The sequence below is a fragment of the Oncorhynchus masou genome, chromosome 3 (assembly GCF_036934945.1).
Source record: "Oncorhynchus masou masou isolate Uvic2021 chromosome 3, UVic_Omas_1.1, whole genome shotgun sequence".
Lineage (NCBI taxonomy): Eukaryota > Metazoa > Chordata > Actinopteri > Salmoniformes > Salmonidae > Oncorhynchus > Oncorhynchus masou.
The window spans coordinates 17,858,932-17,875,218 of NC_088214.1; the positions used below are offsets into that span (position 1 = coordinate 17,858,932).

Consider the following 16,287-nt stretch of genomic DNA (forward strand, 5'->3'; position numbering starts at 1 on the left):
GTGATGCTGGTGTCCTCTGTTACCACAGTAAGCTGGTCTCCACCTTCTCCTCTGAGCCCACCTGTGTGGTTGTGAGTCCAGGGGGTGGGGTCATGGCAGTAGGGACTGGACAGGGCACCCTCCACCTCGTCCACACAGAGACTGGACAGGTAAACTCCTGCTCTATTTTCATAACAACAATATGCCACTGACCTAACAGACTAGGAAAGGACTTAATACTGACTATATGCCACCATCAGCACTAAAATATGACAGTAATATCTTTCAAATGCTCCATCTTTGAATCTAAGTCCATTTTACCTTGACCGTTAACAGGAAGTGAGGTCACTGGTGAGCAGCTGTGACGGAATCTCAGGATGTGTCTTCTTGAGTGAGGGGCTTATGGGAACTACTTCATTTGATGGACGGATTGAATTGTGGGATGTTGAGAATGGCTGCAGGTGAGACAGTGCTTGGAATAAAAAAAAGTTCCCAAGGCCTATATGGGATTACGAAATTCCAAACTTGCAGACATACAAAATGGTTAACTGTCTTGTCTTTCTAGAACTGCCCTCATCGATGGCCACTCAAACAGAATAACAGGAAGTGACGTCAGTGCAGACAGGAAGCACCTTGCAACTGTGTCTCTGGACTTAAGCCTTAAAGTGAGTCTTACATCAAGACTATGCCAGTCGCTCTGATTCCTACTTCAGCCATTCATTTGAACGTTAATGTTATCAATGTTATTCTCCACAGGTGTGGTCATCTCCAAAGGGCAGTCTGGTCACAGCCCTCTCTAGCACTAGCCCTCTGAACTGTGTGACCTTTGACCCTGAAGGTCATCTTGTGGCAGCTGGGGGTTGGGATGGAGCTGTGCGTCTCTGGAACTGGCTGAAGGGTGAAGTTACGGTGAGTCGAATGAAGGACCGTATTGCAGCGAGAGATGTCACACTGTTAAATGTTTAATTCATTTGTTGTTTTAAAACAACCTTTCATCATTCCTCCTTCCTTCCTCCCTTCCAGACTCTCTCTGGTCATCAGAGGTCAGTACGCAGTCTGTCTTTCTCTCCCTCCTCTTCTCTGCTATGCTCTGGCTGTCTGTCTGGAGAGGTGAGGATGTGGTCAGTTCCAGCCTCTACCTGCGTGGGGCGCTACCAGGCTCACAGCGGATCTACAGAGGTGCTCACCTTCCTGCTGGGCGGGACCATACTCCTGAGTGCTGGATCTGACCACACGGTGAGAAGGATGGTTTACCTACACACACAGGGAAGATCTCAATTGCATACTCCTTTCATCCTTTCCTTGTCAAAACCCATTGTAGGAGTAGTTTCAGAGAGGAGGGACCTCTGTCTTTCTCATCCAATGGGTTTTGAGGAGAGCGGATGCGAGGAGTAAGCAATTGAGATCTTCCCATATGCGCACACACACTTTGAGAGGTTCCTTATTTGCCTGTCCCCCCTTCCTCCACAGGTCCAGTTATGGTCAGGTGGTCTGGGTCGCTCTGTGAATGTATTTGGAGAATCCAAGGTATGCTGTTCCACTCATGTTTCAGAAGTTCCTCAATTTCCATTTCTGTCACTTGGAATCTCAAAAATCACTTTGTTTGCCTTGACAGGAGTCTGTTATTCAGAAGGGAAAGAAGATGTCAACCACGGAGCCCGCTGCTCTATGTGTGGCTGTCGCTGGTGGTTATGCTGCAGTGGGTTACCATGGTGATGGGTTGAAGCTTTTCAGTCTTGAATCAGGTATATGGTTTTAAGTTTGCCAACAAACACAACTCTGCAAGCCAAGGAAATTAATACATTTAATGAATCACTTAACACACCCCAACCCTATTGTGCAGGTGAGAGCACATGGGCTAGTAAGGACCTGCGGGTGTCTATCCTCTGCCTGATGTGGCTGGCTGCAGACGAACCTGAGCTGCTGGTGTCTGGGGGCGGGGACCAGCGGCTGAGGGTGTGGAGACAGGAGGAGGCAGACATGGTGTTGCTGGGATGTTTTGGGGTGCAACAAGGCCCCATCCTGGCCCTGGCACAAAACTCCTCTTATCTGACCTCTGCCTCAGGTCAGACCAATAACTTAAACACTCAGTTGATCAGTAGTAAACTTATTTTGTACTAATCACTAATTCATCTAATCATTTTATTAACAATTTACTAACTTTCGCCATCTCTTTCCTCAGATGACTGCTCCATTGCTCTGTGGGCAGTGAAGGACTTGACCTCTGACCCCTGGGTTGACCCCAGTGTGATCTCTGTCCTGAGAGGTCACAGTGGAGGGGTCACCTGCCTGGCCTTCAGTCCAACTGGGGAGGAGTTGCTGTCTGGTGGAAAAGATCAGGTATAGGTTTAAAGAGTGTTCATATTTGAGTTTCGGTTGGTGTGTAATCTCAGTTAACCCAGAACTAAAGTGGTCAGATGCTCGATTTAAGTTCTGGGTCCATACGCGTTAAAGGAAGAGGGAGAACGAGGATGGAACTAAGAGCTCCATCCGCTCTCTTTGCAAGTTACGGGCAAGTCTATGGGCCAAATGTCCCCTTCAGAAATGTGAAAGTTGCAAACACCTGTGAAATCGTGTTTTGTCCAAATAACCATTGACAAGTACTGAAATGAATGCTGCTCGTTATCTTATGCATCCCGTTGTGTCATGACAGATCTACGGTACCTGTTGTTTACGTAGTCAGTCCACGAGAGATTAGTTAGTGTGTTGAAATTGTACTTTTATTGTGAATAGTGGGGATGTTGTTGATGGAAACAACCAAGAATATTAAGAGCTGTCTGTTACTTGTGGCAGTTGTAGTGATAATGTGACTTTCTTTTCAGGTTCTAATGGTGTGGAATGCCAGTTCCTCTCCTCCTACTCTCACTCAGTCTCTACCACACTGCCATGGAGACTGGATAACTGGCTGTGTCTGGGGCCCAAACTGTGTGGTTAGTGTCTGTTTAGTGTTTTTTTTTTTGCCTGTTTTTATCTTGATGATAATTATCATTTCAACTACAAAGATACTTCTGAATTAAACCCAAGTAACTTGATGTCTGTCTGTCTCTCAGGTGAGCTGTTCCAGTGACTGCAAGATCCGTATGTGGGACCTACAGAAAGGTCGCAGTGTGAGAGAGATCCTGGCGAGATCCTCCCTCAGTGCAGTCTGCTGCCTGGTGAGTCTAACAATAGTGGGCAGTATGGACCTCTCTAAAATGGTACTGGATGGATTGGCTTTAAACTGTAGTCTTAATGGAGAAGGAGTTGAGGGGGAAAAAAGTATCTTCACAGTGAAATTGTGCTGTCTATGTAATGAGGCACTGGAAGTTGTGATGGTGTTTCCATTTTGTCTTGATGATGTTTGTTGTCTTGGGGGGTCCGCAGGGAGAGTTTGTGATAGCAGGCTGTGCCGAGGGGGAGCTGCACGTGTGGAAATGGGATTCAGGGATGGAAATCAGCAGGATTTCAGCTCACAGGTCACGCATACACCACTGCTCTGTGCTACCTGACCCAGGTACTGCATCTTTACTAAATAATTAAACATATTAATATTATTCCCCTTTTTAAAAGTACTATGATACACATACCATTGTGGTCATGTAGTGTATTGTTCCTAAATGTTTTGTATTCAGACAAGACCAAGGAAACTAAGCAGGAGGACATGGTGGTTGCTACGGCGTCTGATGATGGCACAGTGAAGCTGTGGTACCCCTTCCAGGTGGGATTAATGCAATTTGCTTGTAATTTCTAGGATTTAGGTTGATTTGAATAAGATGCATGTATCAATATGCAGTGATGCTTGGTCTGATTGTCTCTTTGCCTCCTAATTCTAGGTACAGCATCACAGCACCTTGCAAGGCCACAGCGGAGGGATACATGGAGCAGTCTCAAAGCAGAAAGGAGTCCCGGCATTCCTCACTGTTTCTCAAGATCGGTCGTTGAGGTCTTGGAGCGTTGCTGCAGCAATGGGTAACACATTTATCAACCTGAATAGTCAACCTAAACCAATCCTCCAATTTCTATACTTGTTTTTTGATTTATTGATGAATTTCCCCTCTTTATTCTTTCTTCCAGAGAGTCCTCTCAACCAGAGGGGCACTGTTACCGCTCTGTCCTTCTGCCAGAGTGGGGATTTGCTACTGTCTGGCTATGAGTCTGGCAGAGTGGAGCTATGGAAACACAATTCTGCAGTTGGCCACAAAAAGGTATCTCCATACAGTGCCAACCATTCAGCACCTTGTAGTTTTATTGTGATTCTCTCATTGACTAATAGAACAAAGTTGGTTTATCTTTGATTTGCTTGTGTCGCTCAGGTGTCTGACAGTAGTGTAACAGCGATATGCTCCATGCCTGATGACCAGTTTGCTGTGGGATGCAGGCAACGCTCCGTGTCAGTGTGGAAGGTGGAGTGGAATCCTCAGCACAACACTGCAAGGTCAGCTCTTGGCCATTATATGTCAAGTTTTCACACTGGCGATGGTTGCTATTGGCCCAATTTGGCATTTGTAAGAGATTGATTCAGGCAATATCTGTACATGGATAAAATTTTAGTCAACATTTGTTCTTGTACTCCTGCATTGCCTGCCGGCAAAGACTGTCATCCTGTTGTCCCTAGTCTGTTGAAGGTGTCCACATACTCAGTGCCTACCCCAGTGATGCACCTGTACTACTGTTCCATCCTGCTGGGAACCTGTGAGGATGGAAATATCATCAATGTCCTCGCTGACGCTAATAGAGAGATTGACAAGTAAAGCACTCACTCATGGTATACACATTATTAGATGAAAAATACTGACTTGAAATGTACATAACTTGCCTAAATTGCAGTTGGAAGGATGACACACACATTCTTGGGATGGTGGCCAATGATGAAAAAAGCACTTGGCTGGTGGGCGAAAAGAAAGGACAGATTGTGCTTGGCTTCATGGTAAGTTTACCACCATCACTGATATAATCATCATCAATGACAACACTGCTGCTGTTTTAGATTGTTTTAATAAGAGTTATATTGGTAGATTATAATATGGTCCTATCTGCCTTCCCTAGTATGCCATGGGCCCAAAGACTGACCTACAGTCATCATGTGGTAAAATTGAGCTAGAAATGGAGGAGACTTGTGGTGGAAAAGGTGGCTGGATAACTGCTGTGACTGTGGAGAGAGGTAGCTGCACTGCAGTACAATGACACTCATATTAATTTTGATACTACTTGTGAATCATCTGTAAATTAATAATTTATTAACTACACTGTCATTTGTGTCCTGTCTCCAGAGTTGGTTGTGTGTGGAGATTCCAAGGGGAATATGTGGTTCAACCAGCCACCAAACATCAACTCCTGGAGCAGCAGGAAACCTGTAAGATCCCTCCCCTTTTCTCTGATGGTGATGGTGACTGTCTTGAAGAGGAAACTGTTGTCTTATTTTTCTATGATAATTTTGATTGATTTTCCCTAGGCACACAGTGACAGGATCAGTGTTCTGAGACTCACCAACAGCACTATCATCTCGGCGTCCCATGACAGAACGGTCAAAATGTGGGATAGAAACACCAAGAAACAGGTGCATGTCATTCTCACTCTTTCACGTACTCAAATCATTTCACAAAGAACAGATGAATAGTCACAGTAATGGTGTGTGTGTGTGTGTGTGTGTGTGCTTACACTATCTCTGTGTTTCTGCACAGGTGGGTGTGTTTGTGTGTGCGGGTCCTGTTCTGGTCTTGGAGGTGAACCCACACTGCTCCAGTGAACTGGTGTGTGGCGATGCACTGGGCCAGCTCTACTTCCTCTCCTGGAGAGAATAACCACCCAGTGTACACACATACATTGTATACACGCACAGTCATAATTAACTTACTCTCACACAGATATACACTATATATACAAAAGTATGTGGACACCCCTTCAAATGAGTTGATTTGGCTATTTCAGCCACACATTTTACATTGATATTTTTGTCATTTAGCAGATGCACTTATACAGAGTGACTAAAGGTTAGTGCATTCATCTTAAGATAGCTAGGGGGACAACCACATATTACAGGCATAGAAAGTAAAAAATGTTCCTTTAACGTAGCTGTCAGAGCTAGGGGGGCCATGCAATCTCCATAGACAAACATTGTCAATAGAATGGCCTTACTGAAGAGCTCAGTGACTTTCAACGTGGCACCATCATAGGATGCCACCTCTCCAACAAGTCAGTTCATCAAATTTCTGCCCTGCAGAACGGGACTGCTCACAGTACGGGACGGCCGAAGCGTGTAAAAAAAATTGTCTGTCCTCGGTTGCAACACTCACTCCCGAGTTCCAAACGGCTTCAGGACGTAACATCAGCACAAGAACTGTTTGTCGGGGGCTTCTTGAAATGGGTTTCCATGGCCGAGCAGCCACAGACAAGCCTAAGATCACCATGCATAATGCCAAGCGTCGGCTGGAGTGGTGTAAAGCTCGCCACCATAGGACTCTGGAGCATTCTCTGGAGTGATGAATCATGCTTCAACATCTGGCAGGCCGACAGAGGAATCTGGGTTTGGCGGATGCCAGGAGAATGCTACCTGACCTCAAACCCATTGAACACCTTTGGGATGAATTGGAACGCTGACTGCAAGCCAGGCCTTATCGCCCAACATCAGTGCTCGACCTTACTAATGCTCTTGGGGCTGAATAGAAGCAAGTCCCCGCAGCAATGTTCCAACATCTAGTGGATAGCTTTCCCAGAAGCGTGGAAGTTATTAAAGCATAAGGGGAGACCAACTTCATATTAATGCCCATGATTTTGGAATGAGATGTTTGACAAGCTGGCGTCCACATACTTTTGCATGTAGTCTATCAGTACTACTGTACTTTTATGAATATTCTTTCAAGCAACTCAATCAACACTATCTTCTACACACCATGTAATATGCATACTAATACCCAATACTTATATGTACATGCCTTTAAAACCTAAGAGAAGGACCTCTAAATGTTAATTAGCTATAATGCATGTACTATGCAATAGTTACCTGAAATAAAGTGTGGGTTTGTGTGCTCTCTCACACAGTACCAGTCACAAATTTGAACACATCTACTCATTCAAGGGTTTTTCTTTATTTTTACTATTTTTTTTACATTGAAGAAAGCAAAACTATGAAATAACACATGGAATCACGTGTTAACCAAGAAAGTGTTATAAAATGTATTTTGATTTGTTAATTTTAGATTCTTCAAAGTAGCAACCCTTTGTCTTGATGACAGCTTTGCACACTCTTAGTGTTCTCTCAACCAGCTTCACCTGGAATGCTTTTCCAACAGTCTTGAAGGAGTTCCCACATATGCTGAGCACTTGTTGGCTGCTTTTCCTTCACTCTGCGGTCCAACTCATCCCAAACCATCTCTGTATGGTTGAGGTCGGTTAATTGTGGAGGCCAGGTCATCTGATGCAGTACGACATCACTCTCCTTCTTGGTGTCAGCTAGAGATGTCAGCTAGAAATTTGTAGTCTTACATGATGTCTTTGATGCTTATTAGCATTTTTGAATCTGAGAGTAAATCGAGCTGAATATTTGATAAAAGTCATAGATGTATTTGGTTCTCAAAATGTCACGCCAGGGTAAGCCTACACCAAACACTGCTCTTTTAAGTTTTTCTAAAATTCCCTATGTGAAAAATGAATGGTGGAAATAGCAATTGGAACAATTTCCTTATTAGGTGTTATGGGTATTATGACCTCCACTGTGAGGTTCTATATCTATCTCGCACCCCCTCCGCAAACACGCGTTCTCCAATGTTCAAATCAAATTGTATTGGTCACATACACGTGTTCAGCAGATGTTATCGCGGGTGTAGAGAAATGCCTGTTGGTTACAAGGTACTTATGTAAATTAGGTAAGAGGATATCATGTTACCATTGGTGTATTAAAATGAGACTTAGGGCGATGTCACCCTATTCCTTCAATAATCCTCTGTGAAACTGCAGGTCACAATTTGGGGTGTTCCTGCATGTGGGCATTACTGCATCTGTCTCCCGGATCTGGGTAGCCTAGTGGTTAGAGCGTTGGACTAGTAACCGGAAGCTGACAAGGTACAAATATGTCGTTCTGCCCCTGAACAGGCAGTTAACCCACTGTTCCCAGGCCGTCATTGAAAATAAGAATTTGTTCTTAACTGACTTGCCTGGTTAAATAAAGGTAAAAAATAATAATAATAATAATTGTCTCCGCCTCCGCTCGGGTGACACCGTGTACAAGCTATATTACCGTGTACAAGCTATATATAGTTAGCGACATCATGTACGAACTAGACCCCGCGTTCCGTGTACCGGAGTCATTGACGAACTATCTAAACTAGTACACAGTGTACTTCGTTCCCGCCTCGCCATCGTTAACAGAACTCGGGAAAAACAGTGCCCGACCCTACTTCTGTGGGGTTTATCAGGAATGCTCAAATGCATGAACACTCCAAATCACAGGGCGTAATTGCAACCTTCTCAATACGCGTGCCTCCTGAATCAAAGTGTTTGACATGGAGGAAGGGACCAGTAACTTTATGATCAAATTGTATCAATGTAGAACCAACAGTATTTTTTTCGTACTTTGGTCATCATACTTTGATCAGGTTTCATCCAAATACCATCCAATTTCATGAAAAGCATGTATTGTTCATGACCTGTAATAACCATGTGCGCCACTGCATTACACTACATGTAGCCATATCTTGTATTGACTAATACGTTTTACGATCTGAATTCTTTAAAACGGCATCTTTTTTGGTCAATAGATATGGCTATCCTACATGCAGACTATAATATACCCTGCTATTTGTTGTGCCAGTGCTTATTCTAACAATTTTGAAGGTTTGTTGCAATCTCATATTTACGGTAATAAATACTTACGTCACGAGTTGTTGAACGGAAGTGCAATTGCGCACGCATCACGCGTTGTTTTAATTTATCGACATTTACGGCTTGTTTATTGAACATTAGCTTGGAAATTGTAGACTTTACACAGATAATACAAATCTGTAATTTGGGCTGGACAAGATGGCCAGCTGCAATTTTCAGGTGCAGTTTATATCCATTATGGAGGTATTGGCTAAAGCAGCGGTAGCCGAAATAAACAATCGTGTAGATGATAGCTGTGCTGTTATACGTTTGGAAATGACCCAAAGCCAGCGAGATATTGATGTACTGAAAAGGAAGTGTCAAATGATGGAGAGCGAGCTGAAGAAGACACGAGGACGAGTCAGGAGAAAAGGTAGTTGATGTTATTCATGTTAAATTGATTGCATATGCAACACGTAAATGTGTTAATAGCCCTAATATTTGACTGAATACAATTACTAGTATTTTCCCGTGTTTTATCCCATGGCACCAGAGAGCTCTTCATATCCAGTCAAGATAGTTTTGAACAAGCAGAGGAGTAGTTCACAGTGGAGAGGCGGAGAGATGGCTGTTGAAGGGGACTCTCAACCCAAGGTGTGATACATCACATTTTAAAATGACAGTTCTGATATTGGAATATCAGGAAAATGTACTTCTTTTGTGTGATTCATGAGTATGAAAAGCATTAGAAATGGTGTGTCCAGAGTAATAACCTCAGTCCCTGTTACAGCCTACAGATGTGGAGCAGAGAGTGGAGACTGAACCCATACTGATCAAAGATGAGGAGACAGCAGAGGACGTGTGGAAGACTGACCCTCAGGCAGAGTTCAGGATCACTGGAGAGGGTGGGTGTGACCATAAGGGCTACTGCTCTGTCTATTGAAGACTGTGGTGTTTTATGTTCTGGCATATGGAGTGCACGTACACACAGTCAGTTCTAAAGCAGTCATATTTTGCAACTGTTAAGGGCCTTTTGTTATGTTTATCTCCAAATCTTTAGAGTCTGGTTCCAAGCCTGGGAAACCACCATCCTTTGAGCAACGGCACTGTGATGAGGACTTCATCACACAACCCAGCATATCTCCCAGAGACTCAGTGGAACATTACCCCAATTCTGATTGTCCAGAGGAACCAGGAACACCCCGGCTCGCATCTACAGAGGTGTTCAGCACAGAGCAGCACCGGCCAGACGAGGACTCACTAGACCTATTGATGGTGAAGAATGAGAAAGAGGAGGAGCTGGATCAGACCGTGACCCTGGCAGGACCTGACCAGTTTGTTATGGATGAGACTGATGGGCAGCTGTTGACCTCTGTGGATCCAGGCAGAGACACTGACCCTGAAGGCCACCCAGATTTCTCCTTTCATTCAACAGAAGAGTACTCTCAGAATATCTCAATTTTCCCATCTCATAGTGGGCTGTCATCTGTTCCTACTATGAGGGATGATGTAGGGCTGTCGCTTCACTCTTCTATTTGGAAACCACATGCTAACGTGTTCAGTTCAGCAAAACACATGAAAAGACATGTCAGGACATTGGCTGATGAGACTAGACAACAGATGCCGGAGGGACAGAGTAGCGAGATGCTGAACTCAAATAATGATGGAAATAGTTTAGCTCTACAGTCAAGGCAGCATCAATACAGGGCTTCAGAAGCAACAGTGAGATTGAGTGAGTGCATGACAGGGTCAAACATGGCCACCACCTCCACCTTCTCTGGATACAGCCTGAGTCACAGTAGTTTTAACATGGTGAAGAGAATGAGGACTCAGTGGAGATCAGGTGGCACCACCGAGAGGCGTTTCAGCTGCACCTTCTGTGGTAAGAGCTTCCCTCGTTTCTGGCAGCTAAAAGAACACCTCCGGAGTCACACCGGAGAGAAACCGTACACCTGTGAACAGTGTGGCAGGAGTTTCACCAAGCAGTGCAACCTGATCAGACATGCTGTGGTCCACAGCGGAGAGAAGCCCTACAAGTGCACACAGTGTGGGAAATGCTTCCCCCAGCGCTCTGGTATGAAGTCACATCAGAGAACTCACATAGGAGAGAGTCCAGTGTCTCAATACGGGGCACACACATACCCAGGGGATCCACACACAAGTTTAATGTTGTCTCAGACCAGATGGAACAAATAGTTCATACTTGCATAGTTCTTTCTGTAACACTTTATGGGTAAATGTGGTACAGAAGGTAAAATGGTGTTCATGTTTGACTGTTAAGGACTCCTCACTTATAAAATAATAATATGTTTGTTTAAAAACAAACAATATATTCTAATTTACAATGAAAATGACTCCAAAATGACACACTAGGTTATTTACTTTTAATTTCTATTGGGTACAACATAATGACGATAGAAATGTTGGGCATACGCACATCCTTAAATGTGCTGGGCTAAGAAAGAATACATGTGCAGATGAGGAAGGCCCTTCACACTGTTTATGCTCCCAATTCACTACTTTATTGACACATTTTTGATCCAAACACAAAAAATGCTAATATTTCCAACAAGCATGCATGTTTGTAGTCATTGCGTGCTCTGACTATGGGATAAAATACTAAACGTTTCACAATGTAATACTCTAAGTAAATTTGTCCAAATACTTATGAAACTTTCATGGGGGCAACTAGATAAAGGTCATACATTTCTAAATGGTAAAGAAGTTATGTATGAAAATACCCTCAAATAAAAGGTCACCTCATAAAACATTTGATATCAAATCCAAAATGGAGTATAGCGCCAAATGAAAAGTTTTAGCTTCACTTTATAAATAAATACATAGGGTAGTGTATATGAAGAGTTTTATTCCAAAACACTATATCCATTTTCAGAAATGTTAGTAAATTGGTGGTCACACCAGATACTGATGGTTTTCCTGATCCACACCCCTGCCTTTTTTATTTATTTTCAGGAATCTGTGACCCAAAGATCGGTATCTGTATTCCCAGTCATGATGAAATCCATAGATTCATAAAAGAAATTGTCAATTGATTGATTTTCCTTTAATAAAATCTTAACTCAGTAAAATCTCTGAAATTGTTACATGTTGCGTTTTAAAGTTATGGTACGTATTGCTTTTTTGTTTTTACACTTACAGATCATTTCAAAATGTTTCAGTTCTTTCCATAACAATGTGAAGAGGGGTTTGTTCTCCGCCTGCTTCATTTTATGGAGAAAGAATCTGCCATGAAAAATAAACTAACAATGAAAGTTAAATCAGGGGTCCATATAATTTGCAGTTTTTCTTAAAATAAAATCTCACTCACTCCAAAATCTTGTAACATAACAGTCCCAAAATAAGTGGTCAAGAGTCTCTGGGTCACAACCATTGTTATCAATAGCAATTTTGAATCTGTACAATAATGGTCTTTAGAGGATAGATTCTGTGAATGAGTTTGTATGATACTTCTTTCATCTTATTATTAGATACACAATATTTGCCAGACAACAAGACTTTGTTCTAGTTCGCTTGTAGTCCTAAATTCTAAAGATTTGGGCAAAAAAAAACATTTGTAATGTTTCTTAATATTTATGCCCAAATCTTTAGAATCTGGTTTCAAGCCTGGGAAACCACCATCCTTTGAGCAACAGCACCGTGATGAGGACTTCATCACACAACCCAACATATTTTCTGATCACTCAGTGCAACATTACCCCAATTCTGATTGTCCAGAGGAACCAGGAACACCCTGGCTCGCATCTACAAAGGTGTTCAGTACAGAGCAGCACCGGCCAGCCGAGGACGAGGACTCACTACACCTAGTGAAGGATGAGGAGCTGAAACAGACCACAACCCTGGCAGGACCTGACCAGTTTGTTATGGATGAGTCTGGTGGGCAGCTGTTGACCTCTGTGGATCCAGGCAGAGACACTGACCCTGATGGTCACCCAGATTTCTCCTTTCATTCCACAGAAGAGTACTCTCAGAATATCTCAATTTTCCCATCTCATAGTGGGCTGCCATCTGTTCCTACTATGACGTGAGGCCATCGCTTCACTCTTCTATATGGAAACCACATGCTAACATGTTCAGTGCAGCAAAACACATGAAAATACATGTATAGAATAGAAACCGTACACCTGCGAACAATGTGGCAGGAGTTTCACCCAGCAGTGCAACTTGATCAGACATGATCCACAGTGTGGGAAATGCTTCCCCCAGGGTTCTGGTATGAAGTCACATCAGAGAACTCACATAGGAGAGAGTCCAGTGTCATAGTACGGGGCACCCGCATACCCAGGGGATCCACACACAAGTTTAATGTTGTCTCAGACCAGATGGAACAAATAGTTCATTATTACATAGTAACACTTTCTATGTGAAAAATACAATACAGAAGTTTTTAGAAATTTTGACAAGCTTTTCCTCCTTTTTTATTTAACTAGGCATGTCAGTTGGGCTGTCGTTTCTGAGATACTGGATCCAGCGCTCCTGGCACAGATGATCATACCACGCTCAAAGTCGCTTGGGTCACTCGTTTTGGCCATTCTAACATGCAATCAAATGCTAACTTTTATTTGACCTTTATTTAACTAGGCAAGTCAGTTAAGAACAAATGAACTGAATGCCTCCTGTCTGCCTGCTTTATATAGCAAGCCACTGTCTTTAGGAGTGATCCATTTTTTGTAAATGCTGTGGTGTACCTTTAAACTGGCCTGTGAGTATATAATGAAATTAAGTTTACATGAAACTGGTTTATCGACCTTGATCCCCAGCTGTGTGTCATACAAGTTGTTCCACTGGATGTCAGAAGGTGAATTCACCAATTTGTAAGTCGCTCTGGATAAGAGCGTCTGCTAAATGACTTAAATGTAAATGTTAAATGTAAGTTATATCCATTTTCCTTAAGTTAATACCATTCCACCGTTTCAGAATGGTTTTATTAGGTTGTGTGTAGAATGGAAATGACAATATTAATGACAATATTTGATCATATATAAACTGAGTTATGAATGGTTGAAGAAAGTGTTTTGTATTTTACCAGAGTGCATTGTGCATTTAAGTGCATATACAGTGCCTCAAAGACAGTATTCATACCCCTTGACTTTCATATTTTGTGTTAGTCTGAATTAAATGGATTAAATTGATATTTTTTTTCTCACTCATCTACCCACTTTACCCCATGATGACAAAGTGAAAACATGTTTTTAGAAATGTTTGTTGATTTATTGAATATGAAATACAGAAATATCTCATTTACATAAGTATTCACACACAAGTTACCTTTGGCAACGATTACAGCTGTGAGTCTTTCTGGATAAGTCCTTAAGAGCTGTACAATATATGCAGATTATTATTTTTTAAATTCTTCAAGGTTGTCGAGTTGGTTGTTGATCATTGATCATAGATTTTCAAGCCAATTTAAGTCAATTGTAACTAGGCCACTCAGGAACATTCAATGTCGTCTTCGTAAGCAACTCCCGTGTATATTAGGCCTTGTGTTTTAGGTGTTTTGTCCTGCTGAAAGGTGAACTTGTCTCCCAGTGTCTGTTGGAAAGCAGACAACCAGGATTTACTCTAGGACTTTGCCAGTGCTTAGCTCTACAATTTTATCCTAAAAAACTCCCTATTACTTGCCGATGACAAGCATACCCATAACATGCAGCCACCACCATGCTTGAAAATATGAAGAGTGGTACTCAGTGATGTGAAGGATTTGCCCCAAACATAACACTTTGTATTCAGGACATGAAGTTCATTTCTTTCAAACATTTTTTTGCAGTTTTACTTTACTGTCTTATTGCAAACAGGATGCATATTTTGTAATATTTTTAATTCTGTACAGGCTTCCTTTTCACTCTGTCATTTATGTTAGTATTGTGAAGTAACTACAATGTTGTTGATCAATTCTGTAACTGTTTTAAAGTCACCATTGGCCTCATGGTGAAATCCCTGAGCGGTTTCCTTCCTCTTCAGCAACTGAGTTAAGACGGACACCTATATCTTTGTAGTTACTGGGGGGTGTATTGATATACCATCCAAAGTATAATGAGTAACTTCACCATGCTCAGAGTGTTATTCAATGTCTGCTTTTTTACCTGTCTTCTAATAGGTGCCCTTCTTTGCAAGGCATTGGAAAACCTCCCTGGTCTTTATGGTTGAAATTCACTGCTCGTCTAGGGACCTTACAGATAATTGTATGTGTTGAGTACAGAGATGAGCTAGGCATTCAAAAATCATGTTAAACACTAATCCATTCATCTTATTATGTGACTTGTGAATTATTATGTTTACTCCTGAACTTATTTAGGCTTGTCATAACAAAGGAGTTGAATACGTATTGGCTCAATACATAAAACCAAAAAAACATAATTCCACTTTGACATTATGGGGTATGTGTGACAAAAATGTCAATTTAATCCATTTTAAATTCAGGCTTTAACGCAACAAAATGTAGAAAATGAATACTTTCTGAAGCCACTTTAGACTTTTATGCATTTATAACCATGTGAGCCACAGCACTGCACTCTCCCGTACATGTAGCTATATCTTTTACTTAAAACAGAAGACATTTTACTATCAACATTTTGTAATTCTTTTTGTCAATAGATATGGCTGCCCTACATGCAGACTAGACTACCCCAACCGGCCGCAAGAAGGCAGTATTATTCCTTTTACGTCGTTGATAAGCTCACAAACGACGTAAAAGGAATAATACAACGATTTTTTTTTATAACTAAACCAAGATAGAACACAACTTGTCATTTCTAAAGGAAACAAATTAGTCATAGTGGGCAGAACGAGCAAGGAGGTGGGCAGAGCCAAGCATGCGCTAGTGATATCTTATTGGCACGTTTTAGTATGCGTCTGCATATATCCGTTAGGGAACGCCCACTCTGAAGTGCGCATGTGCAATAACTCGATACGCCTTTGCGCACCGAAACAGTGCGATGTTTTTATTTTTTTTTACAACTTTTGCAAAAGGTAAAGTCTACAAAACTTAGTCCACTCTGTTTATAATGTTCTGTTTTTGTGAACAGAAAACTGCATTGAGATCAAATGTTTAATTGATTAGAAAATTTGCAGAATGTTGGCAAAATTCGTTCTATCTTCTTCCTTTACCCGCCAGTTGGCTTCCTCTCCCTACCATATTTGGTAGTGAGTAGAAACGCCAACCGGATGCTTCACATTTATACATCCAGTGAAATATCTCTCATTAGTCTATCTGTGATACCGCTGTCTTGCGACCGGTTGGGCTAGAATACGCTTTAGTCACGCAGGCGCTACTTTGAAACGAAAGCGAGGCTGACGTGGGAAACCACCGGAAGTTGCTAGTCAAAACAAAGGCGTGGGCTAGTTTAAAACTGTTCAAATCAAATTTGATTTGTCACATGCGCAAAATACAACAGGTCTAGACCTTCCAGTGAAATGCATACTTACAAGCCCTTAACCAACAAACCAACAAAGCAGTTACATTTTTTTTTATATATGTCAAATAATTAAGGAGCAACAATAAAATAACTGTAGCAA

The 16,287-nt window shown here is 42.0% G+C and overlaps 2 protein-coding genes across 2 annotated transcripts in view; both read left to right on the forward strand.

Annotated features, from left to right (window-relative positions):
- The window catches only part of tep1 (telomerase-associated protein 1), a 29,930-nt gene extending 22,911 nt beyond the window's left edge, over positions 1-7,019 (forward strand). Inside the window, 22 exon segments of the mRNA XM_064933255.1 lie at positions 29-149; positions 316-440; positions 545-644; positions 736-888; positions 1,003-1,215; positions 1,450-1,506; positions 1,595-1,724; positions 1,823-2,044; positions 2,162-2,319; positions 2,802-2,909; positions 3,030-3,134; positions 3,343-3,472; positions 3,591-3,676; positions 3,792-3,927; positions 4,033-4,163; positions 4,272-4,393; positions 4,574-4,705; positions 4,786-4,885; positions 5,005-5,119; positions 5,229-5,311; positions 5,411-5,515; positions 5,640-7,019. Coding sequence (XP_064789327.1) covers positions 29-149; positions 316-440; positions 545-644; positions 736-888; positions 1,003-1,215; positions 1,450-1,506; positions 1,595-1,724; positions 1,823-2,044; positions 2,162-2,319; positions 2,802-2,909; positions 3,030-3,134; positions 3,343-3,472; positions 3,591-3,676; positions 3,792-3,927; positions 4,033-4,163; positions 4,272-4,393; positions 4,574-4,705; positions 4,786-4,885; positions 5,005-5,119; positions 5,229-5,311; positions 5,411-5,515; positions 5,640-5,759 — 2,752 coding nt within the window. The 3' untranslated portion in view covers positions 5,760-7,019.
- A 1,277-nt stretch (positions 7,020-8,296) lies between these two features.
- Positions 8,297-12,026, forward strand: LOC135511837 (zinc finger protein 263-like). The gene is made up of 4 exons (XM_064933325.1): positions 8,297-9,187; positions 9,308-9,408; positions 9,545-9,659; positions 9,815-12,026. The coding sequence occupies exons 1-4, from the start codon at positions 8,974-8,976 to the stop codon at positions 10,948-10,950; spliced, it is 1,566 nt and encodes a 521-aa protein (XP_064789397.1). The 5' UTR covers positions 8,297-8,973; the 3' UTR covers positions 10,951-12,026.
- Positions 12,027-16,287: the final 4,261 nt, after the last annotated feature.

Excerpts from the sequence above, each read along its gene's own strand:
- LOC135511837 (XM_064933325.1), top strand. The coding sequence starts at position 8,974 with ATGGCCAGCTGCAATTTTCAGGTGCAGTTTATATCCATTATGGAGGTA. Across the intron at positions 9,188-9,307 it reads AGGACGAGTCAGGAGAAAAG|AGAGCTCTTCATATCCAGTC; the intron begins GTAGTTGATGTT and ends CCATGGCACCAG. Across the intron at positions 9,660-9,814 it reads GTTCAGGATCACTGGAGAGG|AGTCTGGTTCCAAGCCTGGG; the intron begins GTGGGTGTGACC and ends CCAAATCTTTAG.